A 25,342-nucleotide genomic window follows, 5' to 3' on the forward strand; every position below is an offset into this window, starting at 1 on the left:
GAAGTGCATTTGCACAGCTCTCTCGTGTTATTCCTTGAAAGACATGAAACCTGACCTACATCACAAGTCTGGCTGTTTTGTTTCAAAATGTGTGGCACCTTTTTACGGAAGAGTCTTACTTCCTGTGTTGAACAGCCATAAGGAGACATTAAAATGAAATAGAAGAAGTTGGCTACCAGTACTCTGTATGCAGTAACTGTCTTTCCATTCCTTAAAATGGCTTGGCCTCAAACATTCAGATGACACACTCCTTCAAACAGTGAAGGTCAAATTTCCTGGTGGGTCAATGTAAGCTAAAGCTAACAGAGCTAATAGTTAGCTGTCCGAGAAGCTCAAACACGAAGGCTGACAATTTCAATTTACAACATGACCTTCTGTGTTGGAATCTTTCCTGAGAAACTTGTTTCCAAGTGTTCGAAGAAGAAATCAAATCTTACACAAAATATATTGGACAATTAAATGTGAAGTAGTGCCAAAAACAACAAGCAGTCAATTATTCTTGGACTGTGCTAGACATGGACATGGGAGATGTTTGGCTGCTTTGATTGGCTGATGCCTAATGATTTTCAACATCAAGTGACTGGATTAGGCATAGGGTTAGCCAATAGCACATGGGTAGACCATAATTCAGGTCTCAATAAGGCAGCAATGCTAACTTATTATTTTGTTATACATACTGTATCTATTACCTTGAGTGAGATCATGCCTATGGACACCCAGTTGAATTGTCAATGTTTGGATTAACTTCAACTTCATGAGTAAACTTGGCTTTTACACAATGACTCAGCCTCTAAATGTAGTTTTTTGCACCTCATTTTTTCATGGACAGTTCCACAAGTCCATATTATCGGCTCATCCCCTTTGAACTATCTCTTCCTCATATTCAGACCTACAAAGGCTGATTACCTGTGATATCTGCCACAATCCCCCCACCCCTCTACACAGGATGTTTTGATACAGATTTAGGATCTTAATTTTCATTTGAATGATGTTTTAGTCCCATGCGTGGAGGTTGAACGCTTTGACACATTGAATGTGAAAGTGAGAGTGGTTCAGTGAGTGGACTCGGCCTAGAAAGAATGTTCCTTTTCAGAACCATGGAGAGCGCATTATGCATTGTGGCGCAGCCCCTTTTTCTACTCCTAGTTAGAGCCATATGTATTTGCTAAACTGCTCTACTTCACTGCTCTCTAAACCATGGTTCATAGTTCACAATTTTATAAACTCCCAAATCGTCCCCAACATGCAATTTAATTGATGTCACTGTTGAGTGTTTTTTAATCAGATTGGTAAACATGTTCATCCCATTGTGACATTGCCAACCACGACGATTGGAATCATTTGACGTATTAATGGTTCCCTATAAAACCCTGTAATTCTAAGAAAGTGTCATATGGTCTTGAACTCGGTCAAAACACTGCAGTATGAAGGGTGATAATGAGTAGGTCTACGTTCAGTAGTTTTTTGAAAGCGACCACGCTGAGATTGCTCCGTAAGCGACCGCTTCTGTGTGCAGCTGGTCTGGTGATCGCTACGGGTTCGGCAGTCTACTTTTATAACACATATTACGGCGTCGGTGAGGATGAACCGGCCACCGTGGAGACCGTGGACCGTGTTGTCACGGTTGAGGAGGGTACATTTACAGATTTTACAATGTCTAAATAACAATACTGACTGTATAAACGTGTAGAACAAAAGGAGGAAGGGAAGCGCTGCTAAGGTACACAATAGTAGGTTGTGGTAGACAGAAGGTGCTCTTTGGTAAAAGGGGTAAATTGGTCATCAAAAAGAAAGGAGGACCAAGGCACTCTTCATATAATTAATTAAAATGCCTTTATTTGTATGGAAAGTTCAATGGAAAGTTTTTAAACATGGTTTCCATTGAACATGCCATACAAATGATGGCATTTTAATGAATGATATGAAGAGTTCCGTGGTCTTCCTTACTTTTTGACATACTGTATATAGTCCAGACTGAAACTATATTCAGGCGTCGTCTAAAATGGCACCCTATTCCCTATTTTTCTTTTTACCAGGGCCCATAGTTATATGGTCAAATGGCTCTGGTTAATAGTAGTGCACTAAATAGGGAATAGGGTGCCATTTAGGGCTCATTTGTTGACATGATGATGGCTAATAATTCCACTATTAACAACAACAAACCAACATGCTCCTCTGAAACCAAACCTTTTCTTGAGGTTTAATTGAACATATTGGTACATTATGCAGACACGTAAATACAATGTGATATCATACAATATAAACACAATTCAATTATAAGATCAGCCTAACTACATGGACAGATGTTTGGTGTCTTGTAGTATTTGTTCAACTTAGAGAAAATAATTCTTTATTGTTTATTCATAAAGATCATGATCCCACCCTGGACCAGGAGGACCCAGTCCTTGTTCAGGTAAGAATACTGTAGGCCTATCAATAGTCTGGGTACCGGTTGGTTTCTGCTCTCTTGCCAATTCCATCGTGGCAAAATGGTATTTGCATGACAATCCCATAAGGAGTTGTCAGAGAGCTGAAACCGCCTGGCACCCAGGCTATAACAATACTGCTTCATTATCAGGACTGGTTCAATAACAATCAATTCAAACTGTAATTTTACTGACTCGAGAATGGATCCTGATTTATTCCTTAGTTTGTGGATGAGGAGGTTGGGCAGCGTCCCTGTCTGGCTTTAGTCCCTTGGTCTGGACCTCTGTGGGTTCCCAGCTCTGTAAGTCCAACAGTACTGATACTCTCTTGTCTTCTCTCTGGTCTTATGACTGATTTATGTAGCTTAAACACAAACATGACGTTTTCTGAAGAACAATATGGAAATACATTTCTGTAAACATATTCCATATGTTTTACAACAGCAGCTGACTTATAACCTTACCCTTGCTGGGAGGATGTTAGTGAGAGAGCTGGCAGTGTTAAACACACAGGTAACCATGCAGATTATTGGACAAAGCTCATTTTATCTAACAGGAAGGATTACCTTCAGTATCCACTATAGTAGTGAAATACTTTGCTCTCTGTTCCCTCATTTTCTCCCAGATGTTCATGATGGATCAGCCTGTTCTCATCTGTTTCACTCTTGTTGGGAGGATGGTGTGGGAGGAACTGTCTTCTCAAACTGAACAGGTATCCATTCATATGCGGATACTTCAGATGTTTCCTTAACCTTTGAACACAGACCTGTGTAGTTCAACTGCCAATTCTTTTAGAATCTATAATGCAGTGGCCTCCTCTTGTGATCCTCCCTATACCAGTCTGTCACTCCTATAGGCTACCAGTCTGTCATTCTTGTTCCTTAGTATGTGGATGAGGAGGTTGGGCAGTGGCCCTGTCTGGCTTTAATCCCTTGGTCTGTTTATTATTAATCTCAGAGAAAGCTCTACAATTAAGGGATGTCTTTGTTTTGCAGCCAAATAGTGAAGACTCTGGTTTTCCCTATGAGAAGATGCAGCTGGTTGGGAACTGGGGTTCATTTCATTTCCATACCTGGATAATCCGTTATGGACGAGTGCAGGTACTTCAGACATATTCTTAACATTTGTGAACACACCTGTGTGTTTTAACTCCCATTTGTCTCTGGGTTTTCTTTTGTATATCTGGTCCTAATTGAAACCTAGGGTAAAGTTGTTGTACGAACATCATGTTGGCTCTATATCACTGCCAGTGGTGATAGTCCAAACTGAAATCGCTTGCCAAATGATATAGAAATCTACAGCTAAAATATACAGAGAGGTGTGCAGACTGAAGCTGTTTTTCTTTATAGCAAAATGAAGAGGACATGCATCACCTGTGCATTGTGAGGGGAGTGGAGAAACAGCTGTGGTGGAGCAGAGTCATTCAGGAAAAAATCCTGGACCCATGGGTGAGAGATTCTCAACTGATCTTTCATCTCAAATGCACCTGATTTGTGTCAAATGATGCACAAAATATAGGGCTACTTATATTTCCTGAATGAAATGTAATTTTTCCCTGTGTCTCTTTGAAAGGGTATTGTCCAGGTGGTCCTCACCAACATGGAGGTGACTGGTATTAAGGTACAGTCTAACACTTTCATAACAAAAAATGGAAAGTGGCAAATGTCCATTTACCTATTTAAATAAATGTTGACAAAATGAGATGATACATTTGAATTTCTATCCTATCTTTTAGTTCCTTGGTAGAAGGATCCATGAACTCAGGTCTTGCCTCGTCAAGACGAGGTCAGAGTTCACCTATTATGAGGACGCCCAGGTATGCCTCGTTGTTTCTCTGCGGTAGGATTTATTTCAGTGTTTGGTTGAGGGGTTTTCAACATTGTGGTTGGGCTGACGGTGTTGTTTGTTAAACAGCAGGTGGATATCTCCACCACAGTGGAGGGGTTCCAGGAGAGGGGGGATGGCATGATGGCGTATCAGTTCTCTACCTCTGACATTATCACCATCCCTCATGAGCCGTCCTCTGGCTCCTCTCACCAGTTCCCCCAGGATTCTCCACCTCCCCCTCCGCCTCCCCGTTCCCTTCCGATTCCCCTCCACCTTACCACTTCACCCAGGACCAGGCCCAGGACCAGACCCCTGACAGCACTCCTCAGGTAAAACTCTTTCTACAGTCAATAACCCTTTTTCTTTGTTTTCCTGACATTTGTACTTGTGTGTACAGGTGTGTGTCTAAGTGTCATTGTGTTCCAAACACAGTGTTTTGGTATCAACAGGTTTGTATTGTCTGTATAGGGTCCAGTTTTTAGGTCAAGATGAAAGTATTGTTATGATGTCACTGAATGTTTTGTCCGTTTCAGTTGCAGGTGAAATGCAGTTTATTATTTATTTTATTTACTTATCTAGGTAAGTCAGATAAGAACAAATTCTTAACTGGCTTACCTTGGGAGCCCAGAGTTGATGTTAATGTGATGTCTGTTTTAGGAGTTTGTGGAGGAGCAACATAATGCTGCAGATGTGCCCCAGCTGTGGTGAGTTTGCTGTCATGTGTTCATCTATAGTAAAAACATTTGCTTTGAAATAGTCTGCCCCTATATTGTAGCTATACAGATGTAGGACCTTAATAACATTTTACTGCAGTGGGCTAAATCGGGGTCACACAGTGTTTCTTAGTAGTCTTTAACAAATCTACTTTGAAACAAAAGTCTACACCCCACACATGGATATCGTCTTAAAAAAGAAGACACCTTTAGCATTTCAGATATAGAGTTGAAACACTTTCTATACACTACCGGTCAAAAGTTTTCGAACACCTACCTACTCATTCAAGGGTTTTTCTTTGTTTTTACTATTTTCTACGTTGTAGAATAATAGTGAAGACATCAAAACTATGAAAGAGCACATATGGAATCATGTAGTAACCAAAGAAGTGTTAAACAAATCAAAATATATTTTATGTTTAAGATTCTTCAAATAGCCCCCCTTTGCCTTGATAACAGCTTTCCACACTCTTGGCATAGGAAATATTAGTTATTATGTGGATTATAATTTACATTTTGTAGGGGTTGATAGATTTTCCGTTAGGGCAAGTCAAGTCTGAACTTTCCAAGTGGAAATTACAAACTTTAAAATGCTTTTTATAACTGAAATACACTACAAGTTTCTCAGTGACAAAAGAGTGATCAAATTAAGATCCTACATTGGTATGGTTTTTCTCAATCCTGCAGTTGTAACATAAAAGGATATCTTAATCTCATGGCATTAATGTATGCTTTAGCTTCTTATGTTGCACATTTATTACTAAACATTTCTATTTACAGGAGTTACTTTGGAATCCAAGGGACAACCAACTTCTCTCTGAGGCTGGCCGGTATCCGACGTGCTATGGAGGTGAGAAAGTGTGAATTTACCACCTTTTGTTTTTCATTTGATGTACATTTGTGTACTATTTCTAAATGTACTGTCTTGTTCTCACAGGCTCTGACATCTTCAGACAGTAACTCCCTTAATTACCTCACCCACGCTGGGAGGATGGTGTTGAGTGGACTGTCCTAGCTCAACCAGCAGGTAACCATTCACATAATTGTACAGCATTCATCAGACCAGATATATAGTTCCCACTGGGCACAGACGTCATTTCAGCGTGTAGTTTTTAGTTACATTTGGTTGAGTTGTCAACTAATGTGAATTGAATGTGAAATCAATAAATTAAATGCACCATGTCATTGGACTTAGGTTAAAAGTTGGGTGAAAAAAATACGTTGATGACTTTTTTCAATTCCAATCAGTTTTCCATGTTGATTCAACATCATCACATTACAGTTTTGTTGTTGATATGACAAGGAAACAACGTTGATTCAACCAGTCTTTGCCCAGTGGCTTACATTTAGGCAATAGTGATTTGTAAGGTTTAGTTGAAAAGTTCCAATGTCTTACAAGCCAAACAATCAGAATTACAGAGCTGAATCTTTGAGTTTATGATCCAAGTTCTAAGGAATTTTATGATTGTTTTGTTTTGAGGATGTGAGGCAGTTTCAGCAGGCCTATGACATCCTGGTGAACTTCATTAATGAGCCAGCAAACAGGGAGCGACTAGAGCTGGAGATGGCTCTTGTAGGAGTAGGTTTACATACAAGCTTGAGCGTTAGCTGCAGGCACCATCTGCTCATCCAACATCTACTCAATGACACTTTCTAAAGTGCTTGTCAATGAAAATGATGTAATTATCTTATTTGTTTGACTTCAGATCAACCACATCAACTTCACGGATGTATTTTATGAATTTGTTCTACTAAGCCTTCTGGAAGGAAAAACATCTATTCCAACATCTGTAAGTGGCCCTAATAATGTAAACATCCTGTTGTTTATCTACCCTATCCACACTGTAGCCATACCAGGTCTGTAGACACCCACTCATGTCCCCTGTTCCTTCTCCAGAGGCCTGGTACCTTCTTTTATCTGCTCATAGAAGTGATAATGAGGATTCACCCTCCTGGAGAAGCCTGGACAGAGTCTGCTGGGAACTTCTACCTCTTCATTAAGGTGCATTTCTCTCTCTCTCTCCCTCTCTCTCTCTCTCTATCCTGAACTGTGTGTGATGGTTTGTTCATCCTTATCTTTGTAGTTGGTCATTAAATAATAGTTGATGTGTCTGTTGTCGTCAGGATCAGATGAAGGCGTGGTTGGACTCCATCTTCAACCTCGATGAGTCCATCTATGAAAGCCCACAGAGGCTCTCGTGGCAGGTGATGGTGAATCTAGAAATGCAGGTTGACTTCCTCCTGTCCAGCCTGGATTAAGGGTCCCAAACTGAGCTGAGGATCCCAAACATAAAATAAAGTATTTTGCATTTAAACATTACCTGTCAATCTGAAACCAATTTTACATCATGTCCAAAAAATCAAATCAAATTTTATTGGTCACAAACACATGGTTAGATGATGTTAATGCGAGTGTAGCAAAATGCTTGTGCTTCTAGTTCCGACCGTGCAGTAATATCTAACAAGTAATCTAACAATTTCACAACAACTACCTTATACACACACAAGTGTAGTTTGGAGGGTACTATGGTGTTAATTGCTGAGGTGTAATTGATGAACAGCGTTCTTACATAGGTATTCCTCTTGTCCAGATGGGTTAGGGCAGTGTGCAGTGTGATGCAATTGAGTCGCCTGTGGACCTATTGGGACGGTTAACAAATTGAAGTGGGTCTAGGGTGTCAGGTAAGGTAGAGGTGATATGATCCCCCCCCCCCCCCCCAAAAAAAGATAGAGATGTACTATTGTAAAGTGGTTGTTCCACTGGATATCATAAGATGAATGCACCAATTTGTAAGTCGCTCTGGATAAGAGCGTCTGCTAAATGACGTAAATGTAAGACACGGCTAGGGATGCCGTCTGGGCCGGCAGCCTTGCGAGGGTTATCACGTTTAACTTCTATGGGCCACCTGCGGGACACAGCCAGTGAAATATCAGGGCGGAAAATTCAAAAACAACAAAATGTCATAATTCAACTTTCTCAAACATACAACTATTTTACACCATTTCAAAGATACACTTCTCGTTAATCTAACCACATTGTCCGATTTCAAAAAGGCTTTACAGCGAAAGCAAAACATTAGATTGTGTTAGGAGAGTACATAGACAAAAATAATCACAGCCATTTTCCAAGCAAGGACATGTGTCAATAAAACCAAAAACACAGCTAAATGAAGCACTAACCTTTGACGATCTTCATTAGATGACACTCCTAGGACATTATGCTACACAATACATGTATGTTTTGTTCGATAAAGTTCATATTTATATCCAAAAACAGCATTTTACATTGGCGCGTGATGTTCAGAAAATGTATTCCCACCAAAACGTCCGGTGAATGTGCACATCAATTTACAAAAATACTCATCATAAATGTTGACAAAATATATAACAATTATTTTAAGAATTATAGATAGACTACCCCTGGATGCAACCGCTGTGTCAGATTTTAAAATAGCTTTACGGAGAAAGCACATTTTTCAATATTCTGAGTACATAGCTCAGTCATCACGGTGAGCTATTCAGACACCTGCCAAGTTCGGGGCAACCTAAACTCAGAGACGAAAAGTCAAAATGTTCCATTACCATACTTAGAAGCACGTCAAACGCTGTTTAAAATCAATCTTTATGGTATTTTTAACGTAAAATTGCGATAATATTCCAACCGGACAATAGCATATTCATTCAAGAAGAAAAAGAAGGAGGAGCGCGCTCGCGGGACCGAGCATATCCAATCCCTTTGTTGCCAGGCAGACCACTCAGAAACTGAGCTCCTATTATCTGCCCAGTGACAGGAAAATGCTCAAACCACTTTCTGAAGGCTTTAGACAGCCAATGGAAGCCTTAGGAAGTGCAACGTCCCCCACAGACACTGATAGAGCATCAAAAGAAGAACTACAATTCTCAGACTTTTCACTTCCTGCTTGGAATTTTCTCAGGTTTTTGCCTGCCATATGAATTATGTTATACTCATAGACACCATTCAAACAGTTCTAGAAACTTCAGAGTGTTTTCTAACCAAATCGACTAATAATATGCATATTCTAGATTCTGGGCCAGAGGAGTAACCTGTTGAAATTACACCTCGCTTAAGCCGGGGGAAAAAAGGTATTAGGTGAACAATAGGTAGGTAAAGAAATAAAACAACAGTAAAATGACAGGCTATACAGTAGCGAGCCTATACAAGTAGCGAGGCTACATAAAGACACCGGTTAGTCAGGCTGATTGAGGTGGTATGTACATGTAGATATGGTTAAAGTGACTATGCATATATGATGAACAGAGAGTAGCAGTAGCATAAAAGAGGGGGTGGTGGGTGGGACACAATGCATATAGCCCGGTTAGCCTATGTGCGGGAGCACTGGTTGGTTGGTCCAATTGAGGTAGTATGTGCATGAGTGTATAGTTAAAGTGACTATGCATATATGCTAAACAGAGAGTAGCAGCAGCGTAAAAAGAGGGGTTGGGGGGGGGCACACAATGCAAATAGTCCGGGTAGCCATTTGATTAGCTGTTCAGGAGTCTTATGGCTTGGGGGTAAAAACTGTTGAGAAGCCTTCTTGTCCTGGACTTGGCACTCCGGTACCGCTTGCCATGCGGTAGAAGAGAGAACAGTCTATGACTGGGGTGGCTGGGGTCTTTGACAATTTTTAGGGCCTTCCTCTGACACCGCCTGGTGTAGAGGTCCTGGATGGCAGGCAGCTTAGCCCCAGTGATGTACTGGGCCGTACGCACTACCCTCTGTAGTGCCTTGCGGTCAGAGGCCGAGCAATTGCTGTACCAGGCAGAGATGCAACCGGTCAGGATGCCCTCGATGTTGCAGCTGTAGAACCTTTTGAGGATCTCAGGACCCAAGCCAAATCCTTTTAGTTTCCTGAGGGGGAATAGGCTTTGTCGTGCCCTCTTCACGACTGTCTTGGTGTGTTTGGACCATTCTAGTTTGTTGTTGATGTGGACACCAAGGAACTTGAAACTCTCGACCCGCTCCACTTCAGTCCCGTCGATGTTAATAGGGGTCTGTTCGGCCCGCCGTTTTCTGTAGTCCACGATCAGCTCCTTTGTCTTACTCACATTGAGAGAGAGGTTGTTGTCCTGGTACCACACTGCCAGGTCTCTGACCTCCTCCCTATTATCTGTAAGGTCCCCCAATCCAGCAGTGAATTTCAAACACAGATTAAACCACAAAGACCAGGGAGGTTTTCCAATGCCTCGCAAAGATGGGTAAAAAATGGGTAAAAAAATGGGTAAAAAAAAGCAGACAATGAATATCCCTTTGAGCATTGTGAAGTTATTAATTACACTTTGGCTGGTGTACCAATACACCCAGTCACTACTAATTAATCGGGAATAATGATGAGTGAGAAAGTTACAGACACACAAATGTCATACCCCCAAGACATGCTAACCTCCCACCATTACAGTAACAGGGGAGGTTAGCATTTCTGGGGTGTATGATATTTATACCTCTGTAACTTTCTCACTCATCATTATTCACGATTCATTAAGGATTATCACTAATCATGGTAGCATTCACATTAATGTAGAAGTGTTTACAAACATGTTATATTCTTATTTACAATAAAAGTGACTCCAAAATGACACAATACATTATTTAACATTAATTTCTATTTGGCACAAAATAATCTGAAACACAACTAAAACAAAGAGCAAATGCATCCAACAACTTTGTAGAGTCACAAGCTTGATGTAGTCATTACTGTGCTATCAATATGGACCAAATACCTTTTACTACAGAGCCAAAACAACAACACATTTGTGGCTGTCCCAATACTATTGGAGCTCACTGTATGTGCATGCAATTTATCTGCATGCAATTGTGCATGCAATTTATCCCATCTTCAATGGGTTTGGCCATTGATCTTTTGGCTAAAAGATAAGTCATCATTATCTCTGAAAGCTCTTTCACGTTGATGCTACAAATATTTCATATGTCTGAAATAAAATATAAAGTCATTTTCTTGGAAATATATAAACAACCACATTAGCAAATTCAAGGTGCTATTAGGAGCAGCATTGAGTCCCATTAAATCTCTCACAATCCTTGTGTACGATCCGAACGTGTTCAAATCAATTTAAACTTAATGTGCAGACAAAAGGGGAATGAGCAATGCACAAGAGGAACACAATTATTTTCTCCTCTTCATGATCAAATGATGCTATTTTCTGTGCTGTAGCCCCTTGGGAGAATATTTACATGCAGCCTAAGAGCCATGAAGGGAATTAAGCATTTAACTACTTCACGGGGGATTAGTTTAATTAAGATTTTGAAGTGAGGGTGAAATAGAGAAAACAATATTGTGGAGTTCTATAGAGTTATGGAGGAGCTCTGCAAACCAACATTCAATGGAGGTCCTGAAGAAAGCATCCTTTCTTGCTAATGTGGTCCGTGACATGGTCACATTAGCCATCACTTGTTTTGCAACTTATGGCTTCTCTCATATACAGTTGAAGTCGGAAGTTTACATACACCTTAGCCAAATACATTTAAACTCAGTTTTTCACAATTCCTGACATTTAATCCTAGTAAACATTCCCTGTCTTAGGTCAGGTAGGATCACCACTTGATTTTAAGAATGTGAAATATCAGAATAATAGTAGAGAGAATGATTTACTTCAGCTTTAATTTCTTTCAATCACATTCCCAGTGGGACAGAAGTTTACATACACTCAATTAGTATTTGGTAGCATTGCCTTTAAATGGTTTAACTTGAGTCAAACGTTTTGGGTAGACTTCCACAAGCTTCCCACAATAAGTTGGGTGAATTTTGGCCCATTCCTCCTGACAGAGCTGGTGTAACTGAGTCAGGTTTGTAGGCCTGCTTGCTTGCACACGCTTTTTCAGTTTTGCCCACAAATGTTCTATAGGCTTGAGGTCTAGGCTTTGTGATGGCCACTCCAATACCTTGACTATGTTGTCCTTAAGCCATTTTGCCTTTGAAAGTATGCTTGGGGTCATTGTCCATTTGGAAGACCCATTTGCAACCAAGCTTTAACTTCCTGAATGATGTCTTGAGATGTTGCTTCAATATATCCACATCATTTTCCTACCTCATGATGCCATCTATTTTGTGAAGTGCACCAGTCCCTCCTGCAGCAAAGCACCCCCACAACATGACGCTGCCATCACCGTGCTTCACGGTTGGGATGGTGTTCTTTGGCTTGCAAGCATCCCCCTTTTTCCTCCAAACATAATGATGGTCATTATGGCCAAACAGTTATATTTTTGTTTCATCAGACCAGAGGACATTTCTACAAAAAGTACGATCTTTGTCCCCATGTGCAGTTGTAAACCGTAGTCTGGCTTTTTTATGGCGGTTTTGGAGCAGTGGCTTCTTCCTGGCTGAGCGGCCTTTCAGGTTATGTCGATATAGGACTCGTTTTACTGTGGATATAGATACTTGTGTACGTGTTTCATCCAGCATCTTCACAAGGTGCTTTGCTGTTGTTCTGGGACTGATTTGGACATTTCGCACCAAAGTACAAAGCCTTGAAATACATCCACAGGTACACCTCCAATTGACTCAAATGATGTCAATTAGCCTAACAGAAGCTTCTAAAGCCATGACATTTTTCGGGAATTTTCCAAGCTGTTTAAAGGCACAGTCAAGTTAGTGTACGTAAACTTCTGACCCAGTGGAATTGTGATAGTGAATTAAGTGAAATAATCTGTAAACAATTGTTGGAAATATTACTTGTGTCATGCACAAAGTAGATGTCCTAACCGACTTGCCAAAACTATAGTTTGTTAACAAGAAATTTGTGGAGTGGTTGAAAAACTAGTTTTAAATGACTCCAACCTAAGTTTATGTAAACTTCTGACTTCAACTGTATGCAAACAGGGGTTACAGCAGCAGGCAGAAATTACATACTAGAAGCATCTATTACACAGGTTATTGTAGGGTAATCTGAATGTTGCTACAAAAAAAAGCAGTTCTCCCTCGTATAAGAGTTTGCATTTATTTGATTCTTAAAAATAGTCCATAAACTTCTATTGGAAGAAAAACAAAAAAACACAATAAAAAACTATCCTACATTAGTTGTTACATTCATTCTTGTGGCAAGACCATCGTTTCTTATCTTCTCAAAACTGTCAAGAGGAAAGTCCCTGATAGTGTTCTGTCTACTGTATCCCATTAGAGATCTGGATCTGGTATATTCCATTATCGTCTTTATATCAGAATGTTTTCAGATGCTTTATGGTAAAAGTCAGATCAGACAATCCAAAGCTTCACAATACAGGTAGGTAACTTCACTGCATTGCCAGGAATAGCTGTGTGACATTGCAAATCCCAAACAGTTGGAGAACTTGGCCTACATGCATCAAATGAGGGAAGTTAAAGGAAAACTCTGCCCAAAACAAATATTTTGGTATTTGTTTCATCAGTCCATTGTTGAAAGAAATACCAAAAAGATAGTTTTGGGGTGTGGTTTTCCTTTAAAATGTGGCTGCGGGACACCAGTGTGTGAAGGATCTTGACTACAGTGAGGATATAGAATTAGAGAGTCTTTGAACCCAAGATCCACATAATTTGCTTGTATTTTATTTTCAATGATGTTATCCAGGTAGGCAGTACAAGTGAAATATCACCTTACATAAAATGAGTTAGAAAAAGGAATGCATTTAATAAAGCTTCAACATCACCATGTGATACTCTACAGTCGTTTCACTTTCTGTTTTAGCAGCAAATCGACTCATTTGAGGGTAAGAAATATAGATATGATCCCTGTTCAATTTCATTTCACAGACCAGATCAGTCTGTTAGTGTAGTGCTGGTCAATATGGAACAATGTCTAAAACAAAAAGGAGGAAATGGTACAGAGCCACCAGTTCTCCATCTCTGAGAAGACCGAAGTTATTCAACAAAACACTTCAAAGCATGTTCCAGATACCAGTTGTAACATTTTAAAAAGGTAGTTTCATACTTTTTAAATCAAAGCAAGCAAAGTCCACACAAAGTCATTCATGGCTCGGTCAAGTGCCCTTAACTCTGAGAGCAGTAGCGATAAACCCGTCAAATCGTGGTAAATGGAATTATTTAATAATTTGGTGCATACATGTTTACCTATACAATCTGGCAAAGAGATGCTAAACTAAAAAGGGACGATGTGCTTAGAACTCATAGGCAGTCCACATTCCAAAGCATTCAGATACACTTAAAAATACAATTTTATATGTACATAATAAAAAGGCTTGCTGAGAGCTTATAAAAAAATATCATACTCGTGGAGAACATCGACTTCTCAAAGGAAGAGAGCGGTCTAAGTTTACAATGGGTGAGTGGAGACCGCCATAGGAACGGTATTCCAGCAAAACAGCAGGCCTCTTCCGCCAAGAGGTTGTCTGAGGGGGTTTCAATTCTGAAACGCAAAACTGTGTGGTGTATTTCACCCACCCAATTAGCCATGGTGGAAAATTCATTATACAAGATGTACTCTCAAAAACTGACCAAGGATCAGTGTACATAAACGTTATTTTAATGTTCAAATTGGTGTGTGTGTATTTATATCTGTCGCTCAACATGGTTAAACTCAAATTGTTGTTAGACCCACTAAAGTCATTTTAAACCTGGGAAAGAGCATCCGATACATCAGAACTTGAGATCCACAATCTGAACTCTAATTTCAGTGGAAATCCCATTGACGTCAACACAAAATGTAGGCACAACTTAAATCAGCTTTGGCATCTCAAGTTTAGATTGGGCCCTTACTGAATAGCAGGCAGAGATGACTTCCCTATAACACCCTTCAACCCTGAGCGATGAATGTTAACCCAGAAGTTGTCCACATTCTCATTCAGTTTGGGAGAAGACAAAAACGGCACAGTAATTGTAGCAGAAACAAGTGCCGGGACATGAGAAATAGTCATTGTCAGAAGGACACAGCAATCTGAAAGCCTTATTCCTGTCTGTCTCCAGCTTTGGGGAGTGGGACTCCTAGTGATTAAAGCCACAGGGGCCTTGAAGCGGGAGGAGGTTATTCTTTGTATTGACATCAGCGGGGGGGGGGGGGCTTTTGCAACAGTAAACCTATAATCACCGCTGCACTCGAAGTGGCACGGACCATAACAACCACAGAGGACAAAGCTAACGTGGTGCCATGAAAGTCAAAACACTGCAATTCCCAACTTTGAAACAATTCATTATTACATTGTGAATGCGGAGTCCAATAAATGCTGGGAATGACTGTTGCCAACTGCATGCCCTGTCATTTGTCCTGTAAGACGATTCTTTTCAAATAGGTATTCTTAAATACAATTCCCATTGCAGTGGAGCCCATGATGGTGGGTGGCAGGATGGAGGAGTGAGGCAGAGGGCAACTTAAGACCTGAAGGAACTGAACAAAAACAAACAAAGTGTTCTCTCCACAGCCTGGTCCTCTGGCACCATGGATGGGCATGTCTTGGAAATCTTATGATATGTAGTTGGCAACATGAAAATGTATTTCCCACACCATTGACATGTCTCAGACACCATAGACAGAGACTGAGTGACCCGTTTCTCTCAGATAGCATATCCGTTTTTCAGGCAGGAAACCTTATCCACAGGCTGAGCAGGTCCCATTCCGGCTCCTCAACCAACCTGTGACGCCCCTCCTCCTATTCAGCTCATCACGTCGCTACTTGTTTAAAAAAAACACGATTGAGGGAGAGAAAAAAAAAACTACTGAAACGGCAGAAAGAGTACGTAAATATAGTACAAAAACAAAACATAAGAAAATCAGAAGGGGAAAAACTTAGAGCTATGAAAACGCTGATAGCCTGCCCCGTCGCCTGAGTTCGTGTCCATTTCTCCTTCCATCAGTGACATCAGTCTGTCTGACGTTATGAGATGACCTCGGTGTGGGAGGGCACCGACTCCACCAGCATCACCTGCTCCTCGGCCGAGTCCAGCTCCTCCGTCTTGATGATGATGTCTCCCTCCTGGAGCACCACCACCTCCTCCTCCTCCTCCTCCACTTCCTCCTGCTCAGAGGTGCCGTTGGTATGGCTGTGCGACATGGCCTCCAGCTTCATGCGGTACTGCTCTGCTTCCTGCTCTTTGCACATCAGCTGCTGCCGGTACTCCTGGGCTTTCCGGTTGGCCTCCTGCAGCTGCCTCTGTAACTGCTCCTGGACGGATGGAGAAGAGGAGAACGGGACAGAAAGGTCAGACAGAAAGGTCACACACTTGCACTTCACTTGTGCCAACTGCACAGTATCAAAGTACCAAAATAATCTAAAAAGGTTTGTTTTCTAACTTAAGCCCCCCAAAAATTTCACAGCAGCGTCTAGAATCTCTAGAGAAATATGCAATACAAAATAAATTAACATAACATTTTGCTTGAGTCAGAAACCAGTTAAATGGCAGAAGCATATGAGTTCAATGTGTTGCACAAGAGAAAATGTGTCCCCCGCCGACCGTGTCTCCAGACTCCATGTGGTTGGCCGAGGCCTCTAGTTTCCTCTTGCGGGCAGGCGGGGGCTGGGGTTCCTCCTCAACCACCTCCTCTATCACCTGATTGGCTGGCATCGCCAACACTGCAAATCAACAGACAACAACTCAGAGCCTAAAGGAACATAGTATCGAACAGGACTATTAGGTTAATTAATAAACTACATTAATGACGAAGTAGTACACAATGTCCTACAAAGGAACTAGAACAAAACGATCTGCCAGAAAGCTAAAAACTGTTGTCTGCAAATACAAGGTACAACACTGTCACAACAATAAGGTTTCTTGTAGGTTAAGTGAACATTCCACCATGTGGCTAAACTTACCTACCGCTTTAATGCTGCGTTCATAAAGTGAGAAGATGGTAATTACCAGTTGTGAAGTCACAAATACCGGTTGGATGCATTCACGGTCTTTGAAGTCGTTGAGAAAGGCCGATTGGCTAATGGCCAACAATCTGTGTCAACCATATTAACAGATTTAGAAAAACTTGTGTTGCTGCATTTAACTGACGAAAATACTGTTAGAGGTAATTTCCTTATTAGGTGACGTCAGAGGTAAGCATGTGGGAAAGGTCAGAGCTGAGGGATGACAGACTCCTACTAGTAATTACCAGTTGGAGGGGCGATAGTGGATTTTCCCAGTCGTACAGTATGTGGTAAGACCACCTTCCCACTTGGTTATGAATGCAGCATTAGAACACCAAGTGCTGGTTTCCCAGACCCAGAAAAAGCCTACTCCTAGACTCAAAACAGCTATCAATTGAGATTCTCCACTGAGCATGCTTTTTCAGTCCGAGAGTAGGGTCCAATAAACTGTTCCCAAATGGATAGAGGCTATGGGAAATGGCTACAGGCTGAAATGAGCATTGTTAAGTGACCAAAAGTGAGACGTTCTCTTACTCTGTTGTCCGTGCTGCATGGTGACAAAGAATGGCTGACCAAGCCCTCCAGTCTGCAGGTTACCGTGTTGGTCGGTCACTATGGTGATAACCCTTTGACCTTGCTCGTTCACCATGTGCTGGATGCTGCCGGGGTCCAAAGAATTGGCTGCTATGGCTTCCTCTGAGTCACCTGCTGTCAGACAAGGGGTCAAAGAGGGAGAGCGGGGGAAAAGGTTAACTTTTAGTGTCGACCGTCGTTCTTGTATTAGGAAATAGTTCATGTTTAAGCCTATATACAGTACCAGTCAAAATTTTGGACACCTACTCATTCAAGTGTTTCTGTATTTTTACAATTTTTATGTAGAATATCATCAAAACTATGAAATAACACATATCGAATGTAGTAAGCAAAAAAAAAAGTGTTAAACAAATCCAAATATATTTTAGATTCTTCAAAGTAGCCACCATTTGCCTTGACAGCTTTGCACACTTGTTATTCTCTAAACCAGCTTCACCCGGTAATGCTTTTCCAACAGTCTTGAAGGAGTTCCCACATATGCTGAGCACTTGTTGGCTGCTTTTCCTTCACTCTGCGGTCCAACTCATCCCAAACCATCTCAATTGGGTTGAGGTCAGGTGATTGTGGAGGCCAGGTCATCTGATGCAGCACTCTATCACTCTCCTTCTTGGTCAAATAGCCCTTACACAGCCTGGAGGTGTGTTGGGTCATTGTCCTGTTGAAAAACAAATAATTCCACTAAGTGCAGAATTCTGTGCTAGCCATGCTGTTTAAGTGTGCCTTGAATTCTAAATAAATCACTGACAGTGTCACCAGCAAAGCACCCCAACACCTCCTCCATTCTTCCCGGTAGGAACCACACATGCGTAAATCATCCTTTCACCTACTCTGCGTCTCACAAAGACACAGCGGATGGAACCAAAAATCTCACATTTGGACTCAGACCAAAAGGACAGATTTCCATCACTAATGTCCATCTCTCGTGTTTCGTGGCCCAAGCAAGTCTTTTCTTCTTATTGGTGGCCTTCAGTAGTGGTTTCTTTGCAGCAATTCGACCATGAAGGCCTGATTCACAGTCTCCTATGAACAGTTGATGTTATGCGTCTGTTACTTGAACTCTGGAAAGCATTTATTTAGGCTGAAATTTCTGAGGCTAGTAACTCTAATGAACTCTGCAGCAGAGGTAACTCTGGGTCTTCCTTTCCTGTGGCGGTCCTCATGAGAGACAGTTTCATCATAGCACTTGATGTTTTTGTGACTGCACTTGAAGTTCATGAAATTTTCCAGATTGACTTGACCTTCATGTCTTTAAGTAATGATGGACTGTAGTATTTCTTTGCTTATTTGAGCCGTTCTTGCCATAATATGGAATTGGTCTTTTACTAAATAGGGCTATCTTCTGTATACCTCCCCTACCTTGTCACAACACAAGGAAAGAAATTCCACTAATTAACATTTAACAAGGCACAACTGTTAATTGAAATGGATTCCAGGTGACTACCTCATGAAAATGGTTGAGAGAATGCCAAGTGTGTAAAGCTGTCATCAAGGCAAAGGTGGCTACTTTGAAGAATCTCAAATATATTTTGATTTGTTTAACACTTTTTTGGTTACTACATGATTCCATGTGTTATTTCATAATTTTGATGTCTTCACTATTATTCTACAATGTAGAAAATAGTACAAATAAAGAAACTATTGGTGCAGCGATTTTGTCCCCGGTGAATTTGGAGATGTCACTTTATAGTAACAATCCTATTATACATAGCACAGTCCACATCTGGAAGCAAATGAAAGTCCATTTTGACGTTAAACCAATATCATTCCTGCTTCCTATTGCCAGGAATCCCTCCTTTGCCCCCTCTAACCTTGACAATCCCTTTAAGCGATGGGGAGAGCTTGGGATCAATACAATAGGGGATCTCACAGATAGATATATCTATCTATCTATATTTGCCTTAATGGCATCTGTAGGTGCACTAACAGATTGAAAAGCGTCATATAGACAAGAGATCAGTTTGCATATATGCAAACTGATCTCTTCTCTATATGACGCTTTTCAATCTGTTAGTGCACCTACAGATGCACCTACAGATATATATATTAATGGCACCTTCTACAGATGCCATTAAGGCAAAATGGGAGGAAGAACTAGGGACTGACATTTCTGTGGCAGACTGGGAAGATAGCTTGGTGTATATCCACACCTGCTCCATTAACTCCAGACATCGTCTCATACAAGTCAAGGTATTACACAGATTACACTATTCCAAATCCAAACTGCAGAGGATATTTCCTGGTACATCCCCTGTGTGTGATAAATGTCATGCTGTGAAGGGTCCACTACTCCACTGCTTTGCCCTATGCTCTAACTTTTATGGTTGTTGGTGTGGAATTTTTAGGGTCCTCTCTGAAGTTCTGGACACTTCAATTGACCCAGACCCGCTTCTGATCATTCTGGGAGTGTCAGAAACCGTAAACAGACTAACCAACCCCCAAAAACAACTAGTCTCTTACAGCCTCATTTCAGCAAAAAAAATGTATCTTGTTGTTTTGGAAAAGGAAAGAAGTTCCCTCTACCAAATTATGGCTCAGTGATTTGGTAAACAGTACACAGATATTCTGAGCAATAAATGATCAACATTTTATCAAATCTGGCAGTCTCTCCTCTCTTATTTGGACCATTTGGTGCTGTGAATTTGTACATTTTAATGCACTCTCACTTGTGATATTTTAATCTACCATTGGGCGACGTGTGCTTGCCCAGGGGGGTGGGATCCTCTTCCTGTATGTAGTATTTAGTTTGTACCTATAACTCTGGGTATTTTCATATCCATCTGCTCTTTCATGTTTTTATAACAATTGCATACTTGTCTTTTCTATAAAATACCTATATACCATTCGTGTTCAATAAAAAACATTTGAACAAAAAAAAGGAAACCCTGGAATGAGTAGGTGTGTTCAAACTTGACTGGTACTGTACATATTTTGGACTGTACTTTGTGGCAGTCAACGTGTGGGCTCAATCTTCTCATTTAAATGAGCATTACATACAGAAGTAACAAGGTAAAGCGCAAAGGAATTTAAGCTGTGAGAAAGCATTTCCGTCTGATCGGTGAGAATCAATGTTTCTTTTCTGCATGACCTTTGATTCCCACATATGTCACATTGTGGTCACTACCTCATTGTGTGGGACCACACAGCATCAGCAGACCCCATCAGTTTATGAGATCAGAGTGATAAAGGCCAGGGACTAGGCACTAGACTAGAGGAAACAACGAAGCATGGGGCATTTTTCTCTGAGGCAGGGGGATCCTTGAACAGATGTAGCCGTTAACTGGAGAAACCAGGTCATTTTTACCCGACTGGCTGGCCTTTTCTTTCCATAACCAGTGGAGGCTACTGAGGGTAGGACGGCTCATAATAATGGCTGGAGCAAATGGAATGGTATCAAACACGTGGATCTATTTCATACCCTTCCACTCATTACCACGAGCCCGTCCTCCACAATCAAGGTGCCACCAACCTCCTGTGTTTTTAACATCCACAGACCAGTCATTTTAAATAGCATGAACCCTAGCCTAAGTGAAGGAGGTTTGGTGTCTGTGTGTGTATAAACCCAGTAGCTACCCGAGTTGATGTTGTTGAGGAGGTCCGACAGGTTGACCACACCACCCGGGAGCCCTGGGATGCCCTGGATGATAAACTGAGGCTGGGCCGAGCTCCCCGTCATGCCAGCTTCTGCGTTCATGTTCACTTGGTTCTGCATTCCCTCCTATAGACAAACATTGTCAACAACACTATCAGAGTACGTACGCATGTGTGTATGTATGCATGTGTCAGAGTACGTACGTATGTGACAGATTTCATACATGTTTGTACGTACATACATGTATGAAATCTGTCACATACGTACATGCTCTGACACACACAATAAGAGTTACTACAAACAAAGGAGAGGACAGTTGTGTAAAGACCTGTGGTGTATTGAAATAAGAAGCAATGCAAAAACATCTGTATCTGGATAATTATGTAAATGCATTGTAATCTTAAAGGAGCATACTGTCAACGAAGTTTAAAATAAGCAACACGATTTTGGAGAAAGTCCTTGGGTACATTTGTCATTTTTGGAGTCTAGAATAGTGCATGGAAACCTTCTTTCAACAAGACTCCACATACAACTTAAGGTCTTACCTGTAGTAGGAGCATAAGGTCTGGATTCTGGATGTCTCCTGCGATGTCAAACGGCGTCTTATCGAATTTACTGAGAGCGTGAACATCGGCGCCATGTTTGACAAGCGTCTCTGCTACCCTTTGGTGGCCATTCTGGGCAGCCCAGTGGAGAGCAGTCATCTTCAGCATGTCTTTGGCATTAATGTCTGCTCCACTCTGTAGAGTGTGAGGGGGACAGGGTAAGACAAAGTGTAATCTGCCAGCTTTCTGCTGTCTTCACACATGTATCCACTTTTTCCTTGTGTACTTAAATTTAAGAAATGTTGGTCAGAGAAAGAGTAGGACTCTGCATCTGAAAATGGCCTCTGGTCAAAAGCAGTGCACTATATTAGGAATTGGCCAGTTCAGGCCCTTAACACACACAATAAACAGCTAAAATCTTAGAAAAGAGACACGTGTACCCTGACTAATAGATCCACGATGACGTTGTGGCCCTCTGAAGCAGCCATGTGCAGAGGGGTCCTGTCCACTTTGGTTCGGGCATCCCTGCTGACGCCTGCCCTGAGCAGCACCTCGGCGGTGGAATAGTGTCCGTGTTGGGCGGCCAGGTGCAACGGAGATGTGCCCAGCTGCTCAGAGTGCCAAAGAGAAAGAGGGATAAAGAGTCAAAAACACCATAAAGTTGAACCAGACTGGCACCTTAGACAATGTTTTACATTTAGATTACACAAACCAGTCAAAACCCTGGGGTGGGTAAAACTAGTTAAACTGAAGCAGATAATGAAAATGACCCAGATAGAGAAGGTAAGAGAGGAATCATTACCCAGTCTGTGGTGAAGGGAGCCCCATTGGCCATGAGTGTCCTGACTTCATCGTCCTGGCCTTTCCGTGCGGCCTCAAGGAGCCGCTTCCCCAAATCCACCAGCGACATCTGAGACAACACAATTACAAAGATTGCTGTATTTGGCCCTGTGATTGTACACGTATGCAACTGTTGCAGTATGTTTACACTGGAACAGGTAGGTCTGCCTACCTGTTACAGCTCATGTGTGTACACATAAATTAGGGCCCTGTGTTTTGGTTAATCGCGTCACATTAACTGGATTTTAACCTTTTATCATCAAACTGTCCCCTTTTCTTTTTATGTCAGATGGTATTATCATCATCCTCAGAGAATTGCTTTAATTTTTGGTCTAATTCTCTTTCCTGAAAAAGACTTCAAATAAAAGGTTAAAATCCAGGTCATATGACATGATTTACCAAAACACAGGGCCCTACTTAATTATGTACTTTTATGCCAACTTTTAAGCCAACTTTTGAAACTCAATAATGGGTTAGGGTACTCATGCATTTTTGGCTAACTTCATCTAATGAGAGGACTCTGCCCTGTACTATAATTACAAATGTATTAGCTATGCTAGATTAATTTTGTTAAACAGAAATCACAATGGAAGTATTATAGTAGTAATGGAATTTACAACTTTGACTCATCACATATGCTGCGGTTACTGTTAATCATCTATCCTGTTTCCTAGTCACTTCACCCCTACCTATATGTAACATAATCTACGTCAATTACCTCGTACCTCTGCACATGGATTCGGTACTGGTTACCACATGTATATAACAAAGTTCTCGCCTTACTCATTGTGTATTTATTCATCGTGTTACTATTTTTCTCTCTGCATTGTTGGGAAGGGCCCTAAGCATCTCACTGTTTGTCTACACCTGTTGTTTACGAAGCATGTGACAAATAAAATGTGGTTCGATTTACATCTTGGCGTTAGTAATGTAAGAAATCAATCGTGAAATAGAACAACAAAAAAGGCAGCAAAGGGGGCGCGCGTTCATTCTGTGGAGTGTCTAGGATACACATCTCTGGAGAAGAAACTGGTTTTTATTGTTGCTGCAGACTCGTGCAATTTAGGCGAATGAGTCGAGCCAATCCCGGATACATGCTTATCAGACGTCCCATTTGAGCACAACACAATTCATGTTGTAAAGTAACGAAGTTAGTGGTTATGCTACAGATCTAACGTACGTCACTCGAAACCCTTTGTTATCGCTCAATGTTGATATGAGTGATGGTAGTTTTCCATAACGTCCAACAGGGAATAATAGGCTAGTTATACTGTTGAAAATCGCGTTGATCGCATCCGTAAACAATCACGCAGTGTGTTGTTGGACACAAAGTAAAATGTGAATAGCTTGATGTGCACTTTTTTGGTTGTCGTTACATTGTAGCTAGCTGGTTGGTTTACTATTACTACATCATGAAAGCCCACTATAACATGGGGCTCTCTTCATAGCAAAAGCGTGAGGATGGAGACGATGAGTAGCCATCTTATACGCCTCGGTGGTGAAAACGAACAAGAGGCGGCCATGTGTTACATTATCCGTTAAATCATTCACCTACATTATTTAACAACCACGAACGACATTTAAATACATGACAGGAAACTCTTTGATATTAAGTTGTTGGTTTTCCGGGGGAAGTCAGAAATTCCTATTTTACACGAAGAGAAAAAACTACTTCCACATCCGGTTAACAGCATTCTTTCTCGCACGCTTCATCAAATGGTTTCGCGCAATTTTTCAGATTTTAAACGATCGATTAATTCACAATTGCTTTTTGTCAAAGAGATGCCATCACCTTTACCGTGCGAGTATTTATACAATCGCCTATGAGCCTGATGGCGCCAGGTTTGTTATCTAACCAACCATGTAGCTAGTTAGCTAACGTTCGCAAGCAAGAACTTCATATACTGGCTACGTTAACGACACTTAAAGTATGAACACACACTTTCAAGAAATGGGAAAGTTCTACCAACTGTTTTGTGCGCGTGATTAACGTAGATTTTCGCACAATGTCCCAGCTTCGAAACTACCACGTTGCTGTGTTACTCGGTCTCGTAACTAGCCAGAGCTAAGATAGTTAGCTAATGCCTGGATAACTTTAATAACAGCTAACGTTAGCTAGCTAGCTGGAGGCGGAATCCCGAATGGACGCAAGCTAACGTTGTGTAGTTCTTACCTCAATACGGCTTCAAATGAATGCTCTTAGGCTGCAGACATAAGTTCCTTGACTTTACCCAATTATTTTTGAATGTTCTCCTCACCTTAGATAATGAAAATAAATTATATTTTTGTATTTAAACGGATACAAAGATGGCGGCAACTCGACACCGGAGGTGGAAATCGAGCTTTTTGAACCCTCTTGTGGGCGGGCGAATGAAAAAGTAGCAAGCCCTTCAATGGCCAATTAACCCATTACTGTAAAAAGGCGATACTGAATTTACGCTGTAAAGAAAATATGAACGCAACTTGTAAAGTGTTTGTCCCATGTTTCATGAGCCGAATTAAAAGATCCCAGACATTTTCCATGTGCACAAAAAGCTTATTTCACTCAAATGTTGGGCACAAATTTGTTTACATCCTTGTTAGTGAGCGTTTCTCCTTTGCCATGATAATCCATCTCCCGGCCAGGTGTGGCATATAAAGAAGCTGATTAAAAAGCCTTGATCATTACACATGTGCACCTTATGCTGGGGACAATAAAAGGCCACTCTAAAATGTGCAGTTTTGTCACACAAAACAATACCACAATGTCTCAAATTTTGAGGGAGCGTGCAATTGGCATGCTGACTGCAGAAATGTCCACCAGGACTGTTGCCAGATAATTTAATGTTAATTTCTCTGCCACCTCCGTCGTTTCAGAGAATTTGTGAGTATGTCCAACCGGCCTCACAACTGCGGACCACATGTTTTCTGATGTCAACCTTGTGAACAGAGTGCCTCATGGTGGCGGTGGGTTTTTTTTTTTTATTTCACCTTTATTTAACCAGGTAGGCTAG

At 41.2% G+C, this 25,342-nt stretch overlaps 2 protein-coding genes across 10 annotated transcripts; one reads left to right on the forward strand and one right to left on the reverse strand.

The window, feature by feature from the left end:
* Positions 1-2,051: 2,051 nt before the first annotated feature.
* On the forward strand, positions 2,052-5,987 carry LOC115173598 (uncharacterized). 3 transcript variants are annotated; one of them, XM_029731849.1, is made up of 10 exons: positions 2,052-2,939; positions 3,052-3,138; positions 3,422-3,526; positions 3,776-3,874; positions 3,999-4,046; positions 4,162-4,242; positions 4,341-4,582; positions 4,911-4,957; positions 5,747-5,816; positions 5,904-5,987. In XM_029731849.1, exons 1-9 carry the CDS (start codon positions 2,826-2,828, stop codon positions 5,785-5,787), a joined length of 864 nt encoding a protein of 287 aa, XP_029587709.1. In that variant the 5' UTR covers positions 2,052-2,825; the 3' UTR covers positions 5,788-5,816; positions 5,904-5,987. The 3 variants fall into 3 exon arrangements, with proteins under 3 accessions (XP_029587709.1, XP_029587711.1, XP_029587708.1); XM_029731851.1 differs by lacking the exons at positions 5,747-5,816; positions 5,904-5,987 and having other exon boundaries at positions 2,052-2,413; positions 2,651-2,728; positions 2,871-2,939; positions 4,911-5,050; XM_029731848.1 differs by lacking the exons at positions 5,747-5,816; positions 5,904-5,987 and having other exon boundaries at positions 2,052-2,413; positions 2,651-2,939; positions 4,911-5,050.
* Positions 5,988-12,923: 6,936 nt separating this feature from the next.
* LOC115173599 (GA-binding protein subunit beta-2) lies at positions 12,924-24,730 on the reverse strand. 7 transcript variants are annotated; one of them, XM_029731856.1, is made up of 8 exons: positions 24,608-24,730; positions 22,312-22,419; positions 21,950-22,117; positions 21,510-21,704; positions 20,946-21,090; positions 17,316-17,489; positions 16,381-16,499; positions 12,924-16,091 (listed from the first exon to the last, which is right to left on the reverse strand). In XM_029731856.1, exons 2-8 carry the CDS (start codon positions 22,417-22,419, stop codon positions 15,804-15,806), a joined length of 1,197 nt encoding a protein of 398 aa, XP_029587716.1. In that variant the 5' UTR covers positions 24,608-24,730; the 3' UTR covers positions 12,924-15,803. The 7 variants fall into 7 exon arrangements, with proteins under 7 accessions (XP_029587716.1, XP_029587714.1, XP_029587715.1 ...); XM_029731854.1 differs by having other exon boundaries at positions 24,523-24,729; XM_029731855.1 differs by lacking the exon at positions 24,608-24,730 and adding an exon at positions 24,320-24,442.
* Between the last annotated feature and the right edge of the window lie 612 nt (positions 24,731-25,342).

Source organism: Salmo trutta, chromosome 34 (genome assembly GCF_901001165.1).
Source record: "Salmo trutta chromosome 34, fSalTru1.1, whole genome shotgun sequence".
NCBI classification, from domain to species: Eukaryota; Metazoa; Chordata; class Actinopteri; order Salmoniformes; family Salmonidae; genus Salmo; species Salmo trutta.

What these genes read in the sequence shown, in the direction of transcription:
- LOC115173598 (XM_029731848.1), top strand. Translation starts at nt 2,826, where the DNA reads ATGGAAATACATTTCTGTAAACATATTCCATATGTTTTACAACAGCAG. An exon ending in TCCGTTATGGACGAGTGCAG is followed by an intron (nt 3,527 to 3,775) that starts GTACTTCAGACA and finishes TTTTCTTTATAG; the next exon opens with CAAAATGAAGAGGACATGCA. An exon ending in AAAAAATCCTGGACCCATGG is followed by an intron (nt 3,875 to 3,998) that starts GTGAGAGATTCT and finishes TCTCTTTGAAAG; the next exon opens with GGTATTGTCCAGGTGGTCCT.
- LOC115173599 (XM_029731852.1), bottom strand. Translation starts at nt 23,151, where the DNA reads ATGAATAAATACACAATGAGTAAGGCGAGAACTTTGTTATATACATGT. An exon ending in ACCTTATGCTCCTACTACAG is followed by an intron (nt 21,091 to 21,509) that starts GTAAGACCTTAA and finishes GTTTGTCTATAG; the next exon opens with GAGGGAATGCAGAACCAAGT. An exon ending in CATGCAGCACGGACAACAGA is followed by an intron (nt 16,500 to 17,315) that starts GTAAGAGAACGT and finishes GTTGATTTGCAG; the next exon opens with TGTTGGCGATGCCAGCCAAT.